Genomic DNA, 20,384 nt, shown 5'->3' with positions numbered 1-20,384 from the left:
GAATTAATTAATCCTCTCCTTCTCTAGTTTTGTTCCCTATCTCAGCAAAAAGCAGCCCATTTCCAATACCCAAAACACTGACCTGCATTCCCCCTGAACTACAAGCCTGTTGCACATCTCCCAAACCGAAACAATCTCCAAGACCTTCTGATCGCCCCCTGGTTCCCCTCCACACCCAGGGCCCTCACCCTAGCCCAGGGCACTGCTCCACCTCGTCACACTGCACCCGCTCCAGACCTCACCTACTGACCGCGTGAGACCTATATCTCCATTTAACTCTCAAACCTGATCCTTTCCAGATGAAAATCTCAATCTTTCTCCCTAAATCCATTCTTCCTCCAAGTGGTACAAACCAGAAACGCGGGAATCATCCTCAACACCTTATTCTCTCTGCACCATATCCAACACATCACCCCAAGTCCAAAATAAATCTCCAACCTACTCAGTTCTGCTTCTCTGCCGCCATCCCACTCTGAGTCACCAGTATCCCTCACCGGGACCACTGCAGTAGAATACCCTATCTAGGCTATCAACTTCCACACCCGTCCCCTCCAATCCATTTATTTAAGCAACTCTGCAGAGTCACCTGCTACATTTCCCTTGAATGAGTGTTACCAGGCCTCAGGGGCTTCTCATAACAGAACGTCTGTCTACTATGGACCTCTTTCACTGAGCTAAACGCTACCCAACCTTCAGCGTCTGACTTCAGTGTTATTTTCTTAGAAATACCTTGCCTGGTCTCTCAGTCCACTCCAATCAGGTGTTCATATTATAACTATATTATTCACTAAAATTTGTACAACTGTAACTACATGGGCACTTATGCATCACTTCTCATAAGCTATGTATGGCAAGGACCATATACTCTATTTACTTCTATATACTCAGCATTTAGCATCAAAAAGCATATTAACAGGTGTTCAAATATTTGCTGAATGAATGATATCACACAGCATAACAAAAATGTATGTTTAACGACAACACGATAAAAGACCACAAAGTAGTTTTTTAAATCAGATTAAACTGCAGATTAATTAAACCAGATTAACCCACTGTACTTCATTTTTTAAATTAACTATTTATATCTTTATTGTGTTTGCTATACATGATAGCTATGGCCTTAGAACCCTTACTCTTTTTTACCCTGTGAAGTACGGTCGAAGGCATCTTCCTAACACACTGGCTTCACCCTGGCGCTCCTCGGCCTGAGCTGTCCGCATCTTCTCCCCCGACAGGCTGGTGACCTCACAGCCTGATAAAGCCTCCTTCGGAAGTGTCTCACCTCCAACTCCGTGTACCAAGAATGTCCTCCCCTGCTCCTGTCCTCTTGAACTTCTGCCTCTCTGTCAAGTTACCACACTAAATCTCTCCCTGAGCTTTCCCCCAGCGATTTTAGGCCAAAATAATCTTCTGAAATGCTACAGTAATTATGATCTGAATTATTTAGACAAAATGATACTGGCTTTTAAAAAATGTTTATTTCATGTGTGTAAAAATATATTTCCAACCAGAAGAATTTCAAATAGAAATTGTTATTACATATACTTCTGCTTCCTTCTGTACTCCCACACAGTGGATGCTTGAGAAAGACATGAATTACATCCTTTAGAGACGAAGAAGATAAAGGCTGCTGTTCTAAACTGAATTCTGGTGAGAGCTGACAGGAGAAATTTTCACATACAGGTATTTAAAACAATGAATCTAGAACACCTACTTCAAAAAGCATACTTTACCAGCAAATTCTGTTTTATTTCTTCAGTAAGGATGGGATGGAAATAAACACTTAACTAACACAATTAAAACGAAACACCTGTGTTCATGTTTCCTCAATGCTCGGCGCTGACAACACCAACATTTCCGGACCCTCGGTTCAGCCTGAGGGCTCACCTGCAGTTTCTGGTATATCTGGAGTAACTCAACGTAGATCTGGTTGACCTGACGTGGAAGCACACCCTGCTTGTTTGAAGCTCTGGACGCTGGGGAGCTGACACGTTTCGAAGGAGAGTCACTAGCGTCACTGCAACAGTCAGTCCAGTTCCTTGAATCTGAGGCCAAATTAGTTGGCCCAGCAACTGCTAAGAAAATTAAACTTAAATTAAAAACTTAATTTATAGTTTTAAATATCCTCATAGTATTGTTAAAAAGTTTCAAGGACTATATGCAGAGAGAAAGAATGATATAGCAAACAGTTAACATTTAGAAAATTTGGATGAAGGCCACACAGGAATTCTTTGTGGTCTTTTTGCAACTTCTCTATAAATCTGAGATTACTTCAAAGATGAGTGCACGAAAGCACTTATGGATTAGCTGCCTAGGCCAAGAAATGGAAAGTTACCCCAGAAACCCCGGAGCACATTCCCTTCTCTCCCTTACACCAAAGTAACCACTAACCCAAATACAGTGTTCATCACTGTTTCACTTCTTTTTAATTTTTACTACTTATATTTTAAAAATTATTTGTTTTGCCTATCTTTAAACTTTATATAACGTCTGTAGTTAAATAATCTATAATTACACAACCTCTATAACCTCCCCCGGTAAATAACACGTTCCTGTATTAACGATGGTGGCAGGTTCACCACCCTCCACTGCTTCACCTGTGCTGTTTTTTGCTAATGGACACCTGAGCGGTGCTGCCTGCACAGACGCCAGGCGGCCCTGCATCTGGCTCCTGGCGCCCACGGTGAGCGCTCCCCCAGGGCACACGACTAGCAGCGACACTGCAGGGTTTCCGGGTACGCATGCAGAGCCAACTGCGCGGTGCCCAAAGCTAGCCAGCTCCCCTGACAGCAGTGGAGGGCGAGGCCCTGCTGCTTCGCTCCTCGCCAGCACTGAGCTATCAGAACGCACGCTCCGCTAATCCCGAGTACCGTGGTTTTCCCCTGCGTTGGCCTCCAGCTGCCCCGGCTTTAAGAAGGGCTCTCCCACAGTACTCCCCGTCTTGGACAGACTGGGGAGCCAAGACAAAAAGTAGGAACATTTAAAAAGGAAAGCGTCTCCCTTCCCTCACTCAGCAGACGCCCTTCAAGGGGCGACACCCTCTCTGGGCTCCCATCCCCCCAGCACCGGCCTGAAGACTCCTTAGTTCTGTCAGCCTTTACACACACTCAGCATGTGTTCAATGGTCATCCATGGGAAAATCCACCGCACAGCAGGAAACACAAGCCGGCAGTATTCTTCATGCTCCTCGCACACTGAGATGAATCAGGAAGAGGATGGAGCAGCGAGTGTCCTGTGTGTGTCGGAGACGCAGAGGCTCCCGGGGGCAGCCAGGTCCTGCGGCCAAGAGGGGAGGGCACCACCCCGGCTGCCTCTTTTCCTGAAATCCTGGCAAAACTAGGGTAGGCAGCCAGGTACACAGAGAGCAACTACTGGCTCAGGGCCAAAGGAAGCCAGACCTCAAGTGATCTGGACTATTTTCCTAAAATGTTTAAGGAATAGCCACCTGCTACCATAATTTTACTCACTTCCTAAGAAATAATGGCATGAAAAAGAACTGAAGAAATTATAAAAATATTCAGTTGATTATTAAGCGCTCTTGATAAACTCTGAGAGTGTAGAAATTCTACTGGAAAATCATGAAGTTTATTTTTTCTTCTCCTTTAGCTTAATGACAAGCACAGTAACCAGCTCATGGCTTACAAAAATCCAGGGCACAGAAATACAGACCCCTGAGAACCAGGGTTATTACTATGGGGTAAGCTTTATGTGCCCTACGTGACAGAGTTACTGTTTAAATGACTGTTCTAAAATGAGTATTTCTCTTACTTTGTTTATCTCTTTAAAAGACTGCTTGTTTATTTAGGAGGTACTAACCCTATAATCATTCCCAATGAACTCTTCTTCTGTTTCCCGTTGTTTTAAATCTTGAAAAGAATCCAGTTCATCATCTAGGCTTTAAAAAAAATTCTATCACAGCATTCTGGGAGATTCCTATAGCATTTAAAGCAGGTGAGACTGCTTTTCAAATATTAACAGCGTAACAACTGTGAAAAATGTAACAAGTAAACATGTTTAAAAAAGCAAAAGGAAAAATTGTAAAGCACCAATCACTGATGCTGAAAACTCACTACAAAGATCCTTCTACACATTCAAACAGGCTCAACTGCAAACTGCATACCCTGAAAACACTCCACACTCCTCCTTCTGACCCCGGATGCTGCCGTGCGGCAGATCTGACAGGCACTGCTTTCTCTAATTGTAACTAAGAGAACTAGTGTTTAAGGTGAGAAAATGGAACCCTAAAGTTCAATTAACTGAGAGGTGACATAACCAGCAAAAGGTGAAGCAGAACTAGAATCCCAGGTGTTCTCTCCAAAAAGATCATCTGAACGTTGACATTTCCAGACCAGTGCTGTTCAAAGAGAATATACTGCAAGTCACAAAAGATAATTTAAAATTTTGGGGAATTCCCTGGCAGTCCAGTAGTTAAGACTCTGTGCTCTCACTGCCGACGGCCCGGGGTTCAATCCCCAGTCGGGGAACTAAGATCCCGCAAGCCTCTCGGTGCCGCAAGAAGAAAAAACAAAATTCTAACAGCCACATTGAAAACATAAAAAGACATGAAATTTTAACAGTATACTATATTTAACCCAGTATATCTAAAAGACTGTCATTTTAACATACAATCAATATTTTAAAATAAGACATTTTACATTCTTTTATCCATCTTTAAAATCAGCTGTGTATTTTATACTCACAGCACATCTCAATTCAGACCAGCCCCATCTCAAGAATTCAACAGACACCTGCAGCCTGTGCTGGGCAGCTCTAAGACTCCACACTAGATCACAACTAGGGACTGTGGAAAAACTGTCCAATGTTAGAAACAGTCACAGTCCACAAGCTTCAACTTGTAACTTGAAATTACACCCAGACTGCTTACCTTAAAGATGATAAAACTATTAGTTAAATATATGAAAATAATTTCCATGAATTCATAATTAACTTCCAGCAATTTTCTCTTTCCTTCCTCTATATTCGATCAACCCCATGTCCAAATCCTGACTCCAGATCAACTAGGTGACTGTGTGAGCGCCAAAGGAAACAGCAGTAACAGTAATGATGATAAATAGCGGTGCATCTGAGTGCTTCTCTACGTACTGAGCACTGTTCTAAGTCCTTTACATAGATTAATTCGTTTAATCAGAGAATGAAGCAATTCAAACTCCAAAATATCAATCACGTTAACAACAGATACTTTAGGCACAATTTTCTTCTTTTCTCTCCACAATTACCCCAACGTTTCATTTTGTACACGTACACATCTTTATGGTTTAACGTTATTTCAAAATGTCTGCTCCCTCTCGATACCTAAGCACTTCCTTCTGCCACATATTTTTGGCATTAATAGTATTCAACTTAGAACTTTATTTCACCTTAGCTTCCATTGTTTTTACAGTGGTTTTACCCAGAGTAAAATCTCTTCTACAAAACTGCTGACCCCTCACAGCCCAGCACCACATCATACATATACTGTAGGCATTGATACCAACTCCCTGGGCTGAATTCTTCCATCTCTCTCTATGCTACCTGGAACACAGTGCTCACCACACCAGGAGACACACGACACAGACTGAGTTAATACCGCCGCCTAACAAACTTATACTCGTTTTTACTCTAATTCCTTATTTAATAAAAAAAAGGGGGGGATCAAGGTCTTCATTTGGGTCCTGGATGAAGAGCCATCTATCACACAGTGTAACTTTGCATTATGCCAGCAAACACGATGCTAGGTTTGTGCTTTTATCAAATTCTCAGTAACAGTCAGTTTCTCCAACCACTCAGTAGGCTCCTCTCAGAGAAAAGCAAACACACAGGCAGCCCCTGACCCTCCTTAGTTTCCAGAGATGCCCAGGGGAGGCCCGAGCAGGACTCGGGGTACCTTGCCAACTGACGGTCCCGCGCTTGAGGGCACCACGGGGGGATGCGGGGCCGCGCCTCCTCTCATCAGAGTAACATCTCAGCGCGGACCAGCTTCATCTCCACGTGAGCAGAAACCGAAGTCCTCTGTGAACAGGAAGGAAGACTGCAGAGGCTGCTCACTAAGGTCAGATATCAACGACCTCATTCTCGACCCCGAAACGTAGGAGAACAAAGCTACGTACCGATTTCCTGTCTGTGTGTCTCCCTAATGCAGACTTCCAGAAAACAGGCATCAAGTCTGCTCTTCAAACAGCACTGACGTTCATCCCCGCCCCCCGGCACGTGACGCCGGCAACGACGCGGGGAAGCAAGCAGAGCAGGTGCCTCTAACCCTGTTCTATGGGTCGGAACGCAGGAACTCCCCGAACGTTCAGAATCCGCCCTCCTTCCACCTCGTCACGACATCCCGCCAGTGCCCAAACGTTCAACACTTTATTTCTCCCCTTTATACACTTCAAGCATTAAACGCTGCGCAATAAACTACATCTGCTTCGGTGAAAAAAAGAGCGAGCGCCTCCCCAGCCGCGCGGACACCCGGCCCGCCGCCCTACCTGGGGTGCGGGGAGGCCGCCGCCGCCGCTCCGCCACGTCCGGCCGCCGGCGCCCGGGCTGAAAGAGAGCGACGGAGAGGTGACCGGGGCGGGCCGGGCCGCCCGGCGCCCCCGCCCCGCACAACCGGCCTGATCCCGGGTCCCCGCCCCCGCCCCGACGCAGCGCCCCCTCCCTGCCGCTCCGACACGCGCGCCGGGTCCGCGCACAGAGGCGGCCACCGCGGATCCACCGGGCCGCGCGCCCACACCTTTCGGCGTGAAAGCGGCTCGGACTCGCCTCTACGGGGCGGGACCGAGGCGGTTCCAACCCGCACGCAAGTCACAGCCGGGAACGCCTGCCACGCATCTGCGCGCTGACGTGCACGGCCCCTCCCGCTCCCGGTGCCTGCCGAGAGCACCCTCCTCACAAGTGCACGCACGCACGCCGCCGCCGCCGCCCACGCTCCGACCCGCAGATCCGGCGACCCGGGGACTTGGCATGGGCCGACAGGCAGGGCAGGACCTCACCTCGGCGGGGCAGCCACCCCTCACGCCGTAGCGGCTTTTGAGGACCTCCACCATCAGGTCCTGCCCGGGCGGCTTCACCACCGTCGGCTCCATGGCCGCGGCCGCCGTCGTCTCCCTGGCAACGGCGCGCGGCCGGGCGGGGCGAGCGCAGCGGATTTGCGCCGTGACGCACGGCGCGCCGCGCCGCCGCCGTCTCCCTGGCAAAAGCGCGGCCGCTGGCGCAGGTCCATGCTCCTGGGTCGTCGGGGCGCGTTGGGGGCCGGCGCGCGGGACTCTCCCGTTTTCCTTTCCTTCCCGACGGTCGCGCCGAGGGGAAGTCCGCGCGGGTCCATCTCATAAGCGCTCGAACCCATCGGAAGCAGCTGTGAGACACTAATCCTGGAGAAGTCGGTTTCGCCCAAAGCATTCGTTACCAAGCTTGAGTCCACAGTTGTAATCTTTAGGGCGCCTCCGAGTGCCTCCCGCAGACTGGAATCCCTCGGGAGGCGCCCCGAAACGTGACAGGCACGTGTCCCCGCCAAGCAGCCGCGCGCCCACCCCGCATCCACACACATGCACGCACACCCACACTCGGAGGGTCGGGGCCGTCCCCCGCTCCCGGCACACGGACCCCACGTGACCCCCGCACTACGGGCGGTCAGCAGGTGCTGTCCCAGGACAGCCTGTTTCCAAACCCCAAACGGCGCGGCAGGGCCGCGGCGGCAGGGAGGGGGCGCTGCCACCCAAAATGAGGCAGCTCCGCTGGAAAGAACCCCGGAGGGCAGAAGGCACCGCCGGCAGTGGTTGGAATACGCAAAATGTGCTCTCCCGCGGTGCTGTGGTGCCACACGAGTAGGCTGATGAGAACGTCCCCCTTTTTCTGTCGAACTTTTGACACTAGCCATTTCCAAGTAAGTTTTCAGTGTATACCCAACTGGAAAACAGTCCTCTCCTTGGGAGCTCTGGAAATTAGGTGGCAGTTTAAGTTTACGGATCTTTTATTATCTCCTTACTTTGGTTCCAGAATGAAAAAACTAGATGCACAAGTAATGAATATTTTAAATGTCAGGGCTGTTAACAATTGTCACTTTATTTTTGCTACAAAATTCACCAGAAAAAGGTACTGCAACAATCTAGTATAAACCAAATCTTTAACCAAAGAACATGGTATAGACCTTTTTAAAATACTCATACTTTATCACAATAACTGCAAGGAAAAATTCAAGTTCTATCAGAACCAAATGCAGTTTGAGGTAGTAGAAACAGATGACAGGTTTTTTAAAAAGTCTAAATACTCAACTTACTTAAAATGTAAAAATTAATTTAATCCCTTGGGAAGAGCACAGGAAGCTACATAACATTTTAAGGAAAGAAGGTACTCCGTTAGCTATACAGGAGGTGCAAGAATTCATAGAAGAGCACTTTGGTTAAGTCTCTACCCTCAGGCTCTGCCCACTCACAAGTGAATCTTTATTCATAAATGAGCACACCAATAGTGAAAATTACCAAATATATTCCAAATCTGAAATAAAAACTATCCAAGTCATGGTCCCTTTATCCAAACAGTAAGTATATCCATGCAGGAAGTCTAATATCTTAGAAGAAACTAAAATTGCATATATCATATTCCTTCAATAGTTTGAGAAGGTCTATTGCTTTTAACAAGATTAGTATTACTCCATTTTAATACAAATATGTCAGGAGTACATAAACACAAGTACACCTGAAATACACCAGTGTTTAAACTTTTATTTCACACCATGCAAGGTCAATTATAACACATGAAAAAGTGACAACAGCTATAAGCTGCAATTTTATATTTATACATTGGAAATGTCCATTTTCAAAAGCTGAACATAATTACCATGTTGTCTTAACAGCCAGGCTTCAATTCAACTGTTTATACAGGTAAAATCTACTATGAAAAACAATGATTTTATATCTGTCCACATTCTGTGATAATAATTCTTCGACTAACAGACCCTTCAGGAGAACCAAAGGATTCAATCTTTTTCACAGTATCCATACCATCTTTAACAAACCCAAATACTACATGCTTAAAGTCCAAATGCTCTGCTTTTTTCAGTGTTATGAAAAATTGAGAATTATTGGTATCCTGGCCTCGATTGGCCATGGATAGTAAGCCAGGACTGGTATGTTTCACATCAAAATTTTCATCTTCAAATTTATCTCCATAAATGGACCATCCTCCTGTTCCATCGTGTTTGGTGATATCTCCCCCCTGAAAAAAAGATTTCAATTAATAGGAATCCGAAATAAAATGTTAAAAATACATACACAACTAACCACTAAAGGGTAGGTCTTAAACACCCAGCTTCTTTGAGAATGCAGTCTGAAAACTAAGAAATACCCACTTGTGAAAGAAGACAAAAAATGAAAAGATCTTTTTCCCACCCTTGATTTCTAGCAGGTTCAAGGCATTAAAAATATGAACCGTTTTAGGCTGAAAGTTCTTGTGGGGACAGAAGCTGGGGGTGTGGAAATGCTAAAGAAGTCTAAAGAAAATTATAAGTAAGGAGAAACACCCAAATTTCCCAAGCTGGTGTGCTGCACTTTTCTACACACCCATTGTGATGTACAGTTAAGACTTACTTGGCAAACAAAATCTGGAATCACTCTGTGAAAAATGGAGTTCTTGAAACCAAAGCCCTTCTCTCCAGTGCACAGTGCTCTGAAGTTCTCAGCAGTTTGAGGAACAATGTTTGAAAATAATTCCATGGTTATACGTCCCAGAGGCTCATCATCTGCGCAAACATCAAAAAACACCACAGGATTTGTCTCCTTTGCTCTCGGTGGTACCTGTTCTTCCTGGAGTTTCAATAAATTCTGTTGACATTCTTCAAATTTTTTCTTAAAACACTCAGCCATTTCTTTAGTTTTAAATCTCACTGCAAGCTGTTCCACTTTGGCTTCTCCATCTATTAAACAACAAACAACACAGTGACCTTTGTGTTATAATAACTGTTATAAATTGTTTTATGTATTTGTTATCAATTTTAGAAAAATCCCCAAACCGGAAAGTAGCATTTGAGTGTAGAGCTCACCAGCATAATCTGAGGCAGTCCAAACTAAAGCATTGTTGGAAACATTCAAGGGTTTCAGTTCCATTGTTTTGGTGATGACGTGGTTTGCACACACTTTGAGCACCTGGTCTCTTCTCATCAGGACCCGGTAGTAATTCTTCATCGTGTGCCAGAGGATCTTCATGTCTCCAACCCCACGCTCCTTCCACTGACTGGCCTCTCGATCCCACCTGTAAAGTTTGGCTCTCTCTTTAAATAAAATTTCTTCATCTTCTTCTCCAGATTTTACTTCTACCTGTGACAGGAGATGAAATTATCTCTAAGCTGCTGCTTATAAAATATTCCATAACAAATTCCAAGATCCAAATTCCTGAAGACACTGGCATGAACAGAATTTGAAAACAGTTAACATCCTAGGGTTACAAATACATCTGATTTGGATGAGGCAGGAAAAATGTCATTACACATTTTCCTCTTATGTAACATTCTTCCTCATTTTGGAAACTAAATACATTCTTTCACAGGAGAGGTTTCCAAAAAATGCTTGTTCTTAAAGATTATCTACTGATTGAGGTTGAAACTGATAAAAGTAATTTGCCTAAAACAACATTCTTGTCCAGAAAAAGTTCAATTTACTTTTTATTGAAAGGACTGTGGCAAATATGAGATTAGATGTTGGTTGGGGTTTTTTTTTTTTTGCCCCTAGAATTACATTACTGAAAACAAACATGAAAAAATTAAGTTCTTCCCAAAGATTTCATATAGAATTTACCAAATAACACTTGTATGTAAATTTCTTTAAAAAGACTATTTGAGGGCTTCCCTGGTGGCGCAGTGGTTGAGAGTCCGCCTGCCGATGCAGGGGACACGGGTTCATGCCCCGGTCTGGGAAGATCCCACATGCCGTGGAGTGGCTGGGCCCGTGAGCCATGGCCGCTGAGCCTGCGCGTCCGGAGCCTGTGCTCCGCGATGGGAGAGGCCACAGCAGTGAGAGGCCCGCGTAACACAGACACACACACACACACACACACGACTATTTGAACTTAAAGGCTGAACTTCTAATAAAGAGCTTCCATTTGAAACGGTCAATGTTTTGAAAGAAATGCAATGCAAATAAAGGCCAGCCCTACAAATCAAGCCCACGTCAGGTTTTAAACTTAAAATGTGACGTTATTAGTAAGGTTTTCACTCTTTAATATTTACCTCTGGTAATGACACTATTGGTTCAAAATGGATATCTTCATTATGAACTACCTCTTCATCGCTACCATCTTCATCTTCGCCAACTTTACTGGCTGACTGTGCTCCGAACACAGCTGCTCCAGTATTTGCCCACTGGAAATTTTTATCTGATGAATAAATTAGGATACTTAAACAGTGGTATCTATTTTAATAAGCCCTTAATCCCAGTTAGATTACTTTATCAATGAATCTAATTTCCAATGATGTAACATACTTCTAATAAAAATGTTTAAACTTGTACTCTTCTGGCATGTTAAACTCATGTGGTGAGTACACAGGACTTTTAGTAACGTTTATGCCTGGATATACAGATAGGGTCTAGGATCGTCGGAGCCTTAGGTCTTCATGATACTAAACTACAGAAGAACTTTCAGTAATGACGCAGGTTCTTAATTAAAAGTACATACTTTGAAACTCTGAAAACCCAGCTCAGCTCCAAAGGTAGTTCATTTCATAAAACATTCTATCACATGAAAAATATAACTTTTGAACCTAAACATGTTCTCAAAGAAGCCAAATCTGCTACTTCCATATTAGCCGAAGTAGACTAAACACGTTTATAACTTCTCTACTTCAACTTCCTCCTAAGATACTAGGGCTGGAGCTTAAACTTCTTGGCCAGGTGGCACTGGCAGCCTTGGGAGAAGCTGACCCCCACTGTCCTCAAGCAATACTAGGCTTAACTTAGTTAAGGGGTGAAAAGGCTCCCCACTCCCACGCAGAGGAACAAAGACTTTTACTCTCCCTCACAGGGAGAAGGTGAAAACTAAACGTGAAAACTAAAAGCTTCTTCATCCGCATCTCGAATGTGAGGACCCAACCTGCTAATACATTCCCCACTATCTTAGGGGAAAGAAACCTCCCAACTCTTCATCACTTGCTGACAAAAATCACTGCTCTCTAATCCTACATCTGATGCAAAAACTCAGGAGAAGGCAAAAATGTCATGGATCAGTTAAAAACTCAGCACCCTGAAGAAAGAACAAAATGAGTGTCTAAAGCAGTAACTCCTAAGCAAGGTTTAATGGGGAGAAAAAAACAGGAAAAAAGAAAAAAAATTCTTAAGAAGATACAGCAAAAGAATGCTCTGAAACAAGAAGAGCACAATCTCGGGTTGTGTGTGGGGCTTCCTGAGAACAGTAACCACAGATCTACATGATACACAGGCGTAGGGCTCAAAAATAACTGGCTCAGGAACTCCCAAGCAGAAAAAAGTTTTAAATTACCCCAATACCCTGAGAGGTATGGCAGAAAGTCTCAAAATTCCTCTGAAGCAATGGTTCTTAACACTGGGTGCATATTAAAATCACACCAACAGCTTCTGTAAAATACCAATGCCTGGGCCGCAGGCCCAGAGAGCCTAACATAACTATCAGGTGTTTCTTTTTTCTTTAAAAAGCTCCCAAGAAATTCTAATATGAAGCCAAGAGTTGAAAACCACTGTTCTAAAGGGACAGAAGAAAGAACTTATACAGTAAGAGTATAAAGATGTGCACACATCAGTAATATCAACTTAACAACAACTGTGTTCTAGATAACAGTACCTAGGAAGCTTCCACTCTGTGTCCAGGTTTAATGAAAACATTACAGAATCTCAAGGAAATAAGATAAAATGTCAAACCACAGACAAAGGGGAGCAGCAGATAAACAGGTGTTCCTTGTGTTCTCTTAGTTTCCATATGAAATATTACACATAAGACAGGGATTGACTGACAGACCTGCCTGTGAAGAGGACTTTCAGGAGAAGACGGGATAAAAAAAGAACAAAAGAAAACATGAAACAAAAATAAAATGAACAGATGAAGAAAAAGTAATCACCACAGAAATAACACATAACAGAAGAGGAGGAAAGGATTAAAAAAAAAAAAAAGACTCCTCGTAGCTTAAAACCAACCAAAACAAAAAGTTTAAGATCAGAAAGGTCCACACAATGCCAGAAATAAGTTTAAAAAACAAAAAAACATTCTGGTGAAATTGATTACCTTAAAAACAAATTTTAATCCCACAAGCTCTTAATCAAAGAAGGCAAGATGAAATTCTAAAATATTAAAAAAACTTACAGTAGTGTGAAAATTCCCCATGAAAAGCTATGAAATTGATTCCAGGGGACTTTAGTTTCAAAATGCTATTCTGTGCTTACTAGCACAATCTAAATTAAATAAAGCAGGCATTCAACATGCAAGAAAACTAATGATAATTTAAAGGAAAGTAGTGACAAAATCTGAAGATAAATAAAAAACATAAACAAAAGAACTGATAAAACCAAAAGCTACTTCTTTGAAAAGACAAAGCACAAATTCCTGTCAGATCTAAGAACAAAACAAGAAGTGTAGTTTAAAAAAGAGCTTGGTAAATAATCTCACGGAAAAAGGAGTGAACATCAGCAAATAATACTCAGGGAGAGCCTCCCACACAGCATGAGTCTTGCCTACCTCACACTTTATTGTACAGTACTGATGGAGTACTTTGAAAAAGGTATACCAAGTATCAAGCAGCCTAACACATCAATTTTTATTTGGCTTTTTATTTGTGGATAATTATACCCACTATACTGTTGTATTTGTTAACCTATGACCCTGTGACTTCAGGCTACTTATTAATAAATTAAAAATAAAGCAACCTGACATCAGTGAAGCTATGAATTCCAACATAACGTAGCATCTGAAGGTAATTTCTAAAAGTTTTATATGTGTTTCCATAAATGACAGGAACTGTTTGTGTTTTTTTTGTTTTTGTTTTTTGCTGATTGGCTAAACCCAGTGTTAGTGAAACAAGTAAAAATGAGAGGGAAGAACACTATTCTGAATTAGATTAATCATGTAATAAGTATGTATCTTCAATAAAATTTATTTGACAAATCAAGCATCTTGTTCAATTTAGGTGATGCTATAATCAGATACATGAAAGCTATCTTAAGAATGAGAAAACATGCTAATTGTTTCAAGCTTTTGAAACAATCAAGGAAAAGGATTATTTTCTACAAATGATACCCAAATGGACCAAAAATAGAAAAAAATCACTGGAAAAGATGGGAAAGCTCACCAGTTATAAATGAGCACAACCCTTATATTAAAAAGCACAATCAAGGATATTGCAAAAATAAAAAACTGCAAAATCTCCTTAAAAATTACTGATGCACAAATCTTGAAATATTAGTAAATCAAAAGTATAACTAAAAGAACAATGTGCCAGTCCCAAGGTTATTCCAAAACTGGAGTGACGGTTCTGCATTTCAGGATGAGGAAGACTAGCACCTTCAGTTACAATGAATGAAGAGAAAATTCTTATGGTTATATTAATAATAGCAAAAGTAACAATAAAACAGAAGCCCTTCCTTTATTACAACACTAGACAGCTGGAGGGCAGGCTGGGGAAACAAATGGCCGGGTGAATTAACAAATGGCTTGCTCCCCCAGGTGTGCATATTTCTGTAATACGATCATTAAAACCACTCCTCCTGATCTTACCTTTGGACCCAAAAGCAAAATCCCCAGAATTACTGGAAGCCAAGTCTGCAAATGACAGCCCTGTGCTACTTCCAAATCCAAATGAAACTGTTTTGCTTTCCACTGGCAAAAGGAAAAGAGCAATTTAATATTTCATTTAATACATGTTGAACATCAAAGCTTTACTCAGGACCCAAAGAGAATGGGGGTAGGACCTGCTGTACTACTGAGAGGGATGGGGTGGGATGGGGTGTGGAACATTTATAATCTGGTTATCTCTCTGAAGAAAACTTATGAAAGACATCCAAGTTCTGAGCTTCTTCATTGTTATTAAGTTTTCAGGTACTATTCTCAATGAACAATATACCAAAAGCATACCCAAAATCATTTTTTAAAAATGAGATGTAGATCTATACTAAGTCAGATAGAGAGCTATACAGTTCCTGCTTTACACAATCTAATATAATCTAAAACATTCATTCAAAGGCAGGATTTCAGGAAATACCTAAAGATTTTTTTTATTCTCAATTGTAAAAAATAAGCTCATAAAAGCGAAATATTTCATGCCCCTTTATACATCTCAAATTTTGTTTTAAGAAAGGGAGTTTCTGGATCTGCATTTAAAAGTCTATCTTCTCAAAATCACAGGTGTACCTTATGTAGTAATGCATGCCTAGAAGGTTTTTATAAACATATATCAAATTGTACCTTGGCTTGTAGAATCTGCATCATTTTCCTTTCTAGTAGATAAATCCACAGGTTTATCGACAGTTTCAGAAGAAATAGGTGGTGAACTAATAGATTTGGTAGTAAACTCTGGTTCTTCAGATTTACACAAAAATGGTACAGTCACTTTACTGCCATCTGTACACACACTGTCCGCCATGCTAGTTATGTCCTCATTCTGGGATTTCTGCAAAGAGGAAGTAACAAATAACTATGCCATTAAGTACTGATTGACAAAAAGGATCATATACCCTATTTTAAAAGAAATTGAGGACTTGGAGTTCTGGACAAAATGGAGTAAGCATACTTTTCTCTCTCCCATTCCACCTTCCATCCTACCTCTCCCAGCACCTACAGCTGAATTGGACTGAAACAGATAGAGCGACTAGAAGAAGCCTCTGAAAAGTGGATGAAAGCAGAAGGATTAAAAATCTCAAGACATGGGACTTCCCTGGTGGCGCAGTGGTTAAGAATCCACCTGCCAATGCAGGAGACACGGGTTCGAGCCCTGGTCCGGGAAGATCCCACATGCCACGGAGCAACTAACCCCATGCACCACAACTACTGAGCCTGTGCTCTGGAGCCCGTGAGCCACAACTGCTGAGCCCACATGCCACAACTACTGAAGCCCTAGTGCTTAGAGCCTGTGTTCCGCAACAAGAGAAGCCACCGCAATGAGAAGCCCGCGCACCACAAGAGTAGCCCCTGCTCGCTGCAACTAGAGAAAGCCCGTGCACAGCAACGAAGACCCAATGCATCCAAAAAAAATTTTTTTAATAAATAAATTTTTAAATAAATAAAGCCTCCAGCAGCAGAAGCAATTACAGAAGGTGATTAAGAGAAATCGCAATTGTGTACTTCCACTGAGACCAGGGAAACTGCTGAGGGATTTAAAATATACTTCAGATTTAGTATAGCAAGGCTGCTGATGGAGAAACTTCAGATAGGGCTTCCACAAATCTATTTGGTTATAAACAAGGAAGTAATGTCTTTACAGCAGCTGATGGCCACTAGCTATATGTGCACCGATGAATAAGCTGAAGCCTGTGGAACAGGCAGCATATCCTAGGTGGACAACTAAAAAAGCAGGCCAGCTAGACTCCTCAGAGTCAGACAGACGGTGAAGGGTAGTAAGTCTCCTACAGACTCAGGCCACGTGTTGGGCCACGTCTCTCTCTACCCACGTATCCTTTAAATAAAACACTGCATTCATAACTAACTCTAGGACTCTGTTTCATTTTAACCATCTTTCCAACAATTTTTAAAAAAACAGTATTTCTTGAGAGGCAAGGAACCATTCTGAATATGTCAAAATTAGATTGTAAACAATTACAAGACAGGGACCTTGTCTTCTAGTTTCCGTGGAATACAAATTAAGACACCAAGGTGTTGACAGCTACTAAAATTACTACACCTGAGCTAAGAAAGTAACCAAATCACGAAGTTATTGGCAAAGCAAGGTATATACGTCAGGGGAACTAAGTTTCAAATGCTATTTGCTATCCACTCTGCCCACTCCACAATCAATTAACTTGCACAGAAAATGAACTACTTAACACCGTTCTTTGCAGGGCATAGACCTTCTTAGGGACATCTGCACCGCCACGCTGCCGCCCTGACTCCCCAAGCCCAGCACACACACCGGTCACAGGGGGGCCTCCGGTCCTTGGGCAGAACACGAGTCCTCCTCTGGCCAGAGCTGCCCGAGGTGTCTGACCACTTGCCAGACGCACCCCATTATTACCACGTGGTGAGGACCCTCTAGCTTATCGCGTCAACAGAGGCAACTGGGCCAGAAGGAACACTCAGAGACGGTCTTACTTGAGCTTCCTGAACTTTGTGAAGCTCCGATTGAAAGTCTTCCCCACTTCCATTGTCCTCATCAGTGTCACTGCAGACTCCACAAAAAAATGTAGGTGGAAGCTTTAACGTATCTGCTTTTGCCTTTTCTTCAACTGTTGGTTTCTTTTCCCAAACAATAATACATTCTTTCTCATTATCTGAAAATCCCAACAACCCAAGGAAAAGAAAGTTAAGACGAAAGTAGATGAAGTCCAACTACTCCACACACAATGGCCCTCAGTGTCATGGACAGACTATAGACCCAAATAACAAGACCTTGGATGCTGATGGAGAACAAGCACACCAGAAGCACAGTGTTTTTCACTTCATGTTATTTTTAAATATTTTAAGTCACCAAAAGGCAAAACTGGTAATTACAGAGGTGACCAGATTGCGAGATTCCTTTTAAACAGAAGATTTTGAAAAAACATTGTAACTAGTAATTTTCCTGTTACATACCTGTTAGATTTTCTTCTAATGGTCTACATTTTTCTGAGTCATCCAAATATAGTTTTCCATTAAGCTTCTTGACAGCTGTGTCGAAATCTTCATCTTAAAGTATAATTTGGTTTATTAAATAAAAGAACTTCCAGTAAATTTCAGGAGATTTTCCAGCCAGGAATCTAGGAAAATTATCTCCAACTTCACACTTTGCCTTACTCCCCACATCCAAATAGCAACCAACTTTGCCTATTCCACACCCCGAATGCCTTGTCTGAGCTACTCTGGCATTCTGGCTCCCCTTCCCATCTCCAGTTCCCACGACCCAGTCCTCCACACCACTGCCCGACTGTCCTGCTGAAATTATTCTGAGCACGTATAACTCCTCTGCTTGAAAACGTGGACAGGGCCCACAGAGCTTTCCCCAGTAAGACCCTGTCTCTGCCTCACAGTTCGCCCACCCCTCTGAGACCCTGGGGAAATCAGAATTGCTTTCAGTCCCCTCAAAATGCCTGCCCTGTTCACGGCAGCCACCCAGGGAATGCTAATAAATGAATGCAGCTCTTTCAGTCATGACATGCACTGAGTGTTCACACATACATTTAGGATCAATATCGACCTGCAGGGCAGCAGGGGTGGGCTCTAGGAAGCAGGCTGAAAACAATTTCATCACCCCGTTCACTATGAGGAGCATGAGCAGAATGCTTTAAAGCAACAGAAGACTTACCGTCGTCCTCCTCTTCACTGACGTAGTCTGGCCTGCTCTTATAACAGAAGAAAGTGGGAGGAAGCTGAAGTTTGCTTGCAAGAGCTTTTTGCTCAGGGGTCGGGGTTAGCTCATACACAATGAGAACATCGTCATCTGACGGAAGATCTTCAGGCTTTTTCTTCTCTTCCACTGTAAGACAAGTCAAAAAAATTGATAAAGACAAGGTGTTAAGTAATTAATTAATGTCAATATTCTAACTGAAAATAAAAATCATGGAACTTAATCTTTAGGTTAAAACAGCATGCTGATAAAAACACACATACTTTGATTTGGACACAGCTCATAATAACCATGAATTAGAATTAGAAGCCTGAGGTAATGTTCTATCAAAAACCCTTAGTGGACACAGAATCTACTTAATAAGCACCCCCCCCCCAAAAAAAATCCTGCTTCTACTTACTGATCATTGAAAAAACTACTATTAACGGCTATAAATTAAAAAGGTATTTAAAAAGTGCGACCACAATCATACTTGGAATACTAAATGGTTTAGCAAAATATCCATACATTTGCGATAGCTGAAACATTAAAGAAGTCATAAGCAAAGATTAGTATAAATACAAAACTAAAGCAAAGCCAACCTCGATGAGATCCTACAAGGAAAGTTAACAATTGCCAAGGATGGCGGGTGATTAGAATTATATCCAATTTTCTATATTTCCAAGCATGATAATAGATAAAATTAAATTAAACCCGTTATCCTCTGGGTAAATAATCCTGTAGGAACCTAAGACAATTTCTATTAGCTGAAAAACCAAAACAACAAAAAGGCAAAACATGGAGAGAAAAGGAACTCTTCGTACAATGTGCTCTGGTCTATAAAGAAGGACTTCTGGCTAAAGGAACTGATAAGAGTAAGCAAACCATGAAGCATGCTCTGTACCAACTGGCACTGTCCAATATGGCCGCCTGACCACACTTGGCTATGAAGCACCTGCAGTGCAACCAGTCCAAACTGAGATGTGCTGCAAGTGTAAAAATACACACTGGGTTTTGAAGATTGGTAAAAACAAAAAACAAACAAAAAATACCCACCAAAAACAAGGGGGAAAATATCTTATTAATTTTTTATACTGATTAGAAGTTAAAATGGTATTTTGGACATAATGCGTTAAGCTGAATAGATTAATAAAATTAATTTCATGTTTCTCTTTTTAGTTTTAAATGTGACTACTAGAAGCTTTTTAATTACACACAGGTCGTATTTTATTTCTATTGGATGATGCTGATCCAGAGAACAGCCCTTTTGCAATACTGAACTTGCCTTTCACCCTCCTTTGTTACAAAAACGTAGCATTAATTCCTAGCCAAGGACCACAAAAAGACACTGTGAGATAGAGATTCTTGTTTATCAGACAGCCTCAAGTCTTCATCTCTATGGTCCTTTGAAACCATGACATTCTCAGACTTGAAACAGAACAGGACTCTTTGTCCTGCAGCAGTATTTTGGTAAATTTGCTCTCAGATCAGGGACTCTTCACCTAGGGCCCACAGAGTCTGTGTACAAGTATGTACCCTTTACAGAAAAAAGTCCACACTATTCATATAGTTTTTCAAGGAATGCATCCTTAAGAATAAAGGCTAAGAGCGCTGTAGCAAGTAGTACGACTGGTGTACTTTAAAACTGAGAGTCCCAGAACTCACAGGTTGTCATGTGATCATTGTAGTTGTTTGACAACTTGTAACACAGCTGTGTTGCTCAAGATATATTATTAAACCCTAACAGTGAGTTTTCACCTCCACAACCTGCTCCTTGACCATCTCTAACAGAGCCAGCTGCCAAGTACTCCACTGCAGCACCAACGCTTTCTCCCACAAGTGGTCTGTACTACACCGGGAACACACCAGGATATAATGGTGGCTCTTATACGTGGGGCCTACTTTCAGACACAGCATCTTCCATGTCCAAAAA

At 42.5% G+C, this 20,384-nt stretch overlaps 2 protein-coding genes across 5 annotated transcripts in view; both read right to left on the bottom strand.

Annotated features, from left to right (window-relative positions):
• CCDC138 (coiled-coil domain containing 138) overlaps positions 1 to 7,076 on the bottom strand; it is a gene marked incomplete at its 5' end in the record, with an annotated part of 53,354 nt that extends 46,278 nt beyond the window's left edge. Inside the window, 5 exon segments of the mRNA XM_079720661.1 lie at positions 1,888 to 2,073; positions 3,769 to 3,801; positions 3,805 to 3,890; positions 6,561 to 6,755; positions 6,896 to 7,076. Coding sequence (XP_079576787.1) covers positions 1,888 to 2,073; positions 3,769 to 3,801; positions 3,805 to 3,890; positions 6,561 to 6,755; positions 6,896 to 7,076 — 681 coding nt within the window.
• Positions 7,077 to 8,691: 1,615 nt separating this feature from the next.
• LOC307064118 (E3 SUMO-protein ligase RanBP2) overlaps positions 8,692 to 20,384 on the bottom strand; it is a gene marked incomplete at its 5' end in the record, with an annotated part of 49,939 nt that continues 38,246 nt past the window's right edge. For 3 of the 4 annotated variants that reach the window (XM_079720605.1, XM_079720607.1, XM_079720608.1), the window contains 9 exons: positions 8,692 to 9,204; positions 9,576 to 9,901; positions 10,028 to 10,301; positions 11,210 to 11,355; positions 14,716 to 14,817; positions 15,403 to 15,607; positions 17,242 to 17,420; positions 17,722 to 17,814; positions 18,431 to 18,601. In XM_079720605.1, coding sequence (XP_079576731.1) covers positions 8,899 to 9,204; positions 9,576 to 9,901; positions 10,028 to 10,301; positions 11,210 to 11,355; positions 14,716 to 14,817; positions 15,403 to 15,607; positions 17,242 to 17,420; positions 17,722 to 17,814; positions 18,431 to 18,601 — 1,802 coding nt within the window. In that variant the 3' untranslated portion in view covers positions 8,692 to 8,898. Of the gene's footprint in view, positions 9,205 to 9,575; positions 9,902 to 10,027; positions 10,302 to 11,209; positions 11,356 to 14,715; positions 14,818 to 15,402; positions 15,632 to 17,241; positions 17,421 to 17,721; positions 17,815 to 18,430; positions 18,602 to 20,384 lie in introns of all 4 variants that reach the window. The other variant, XM_079720606.1, reaches the window with a different exon arrangement.

The sequence above is a fragment of the Hyperoodon ampullatus genome (genome assembly GCF_949752795.1).
Source record: "Hyperoodon ampullatus genome assembly, chromosome: 15".
NCBI classification, from domain to species: domain Eukaryota; kingdom Metazoa; phylum Chordata; class Mammalia; order Artiodactyla; family Ziphiidae; genus Hyperoodon; species Hyperoodon ampullatus.
Note: the sequence above shows the minus strand (reverse complement) of the source record. Positions and strands in the feature narration are given on the sequence as shown.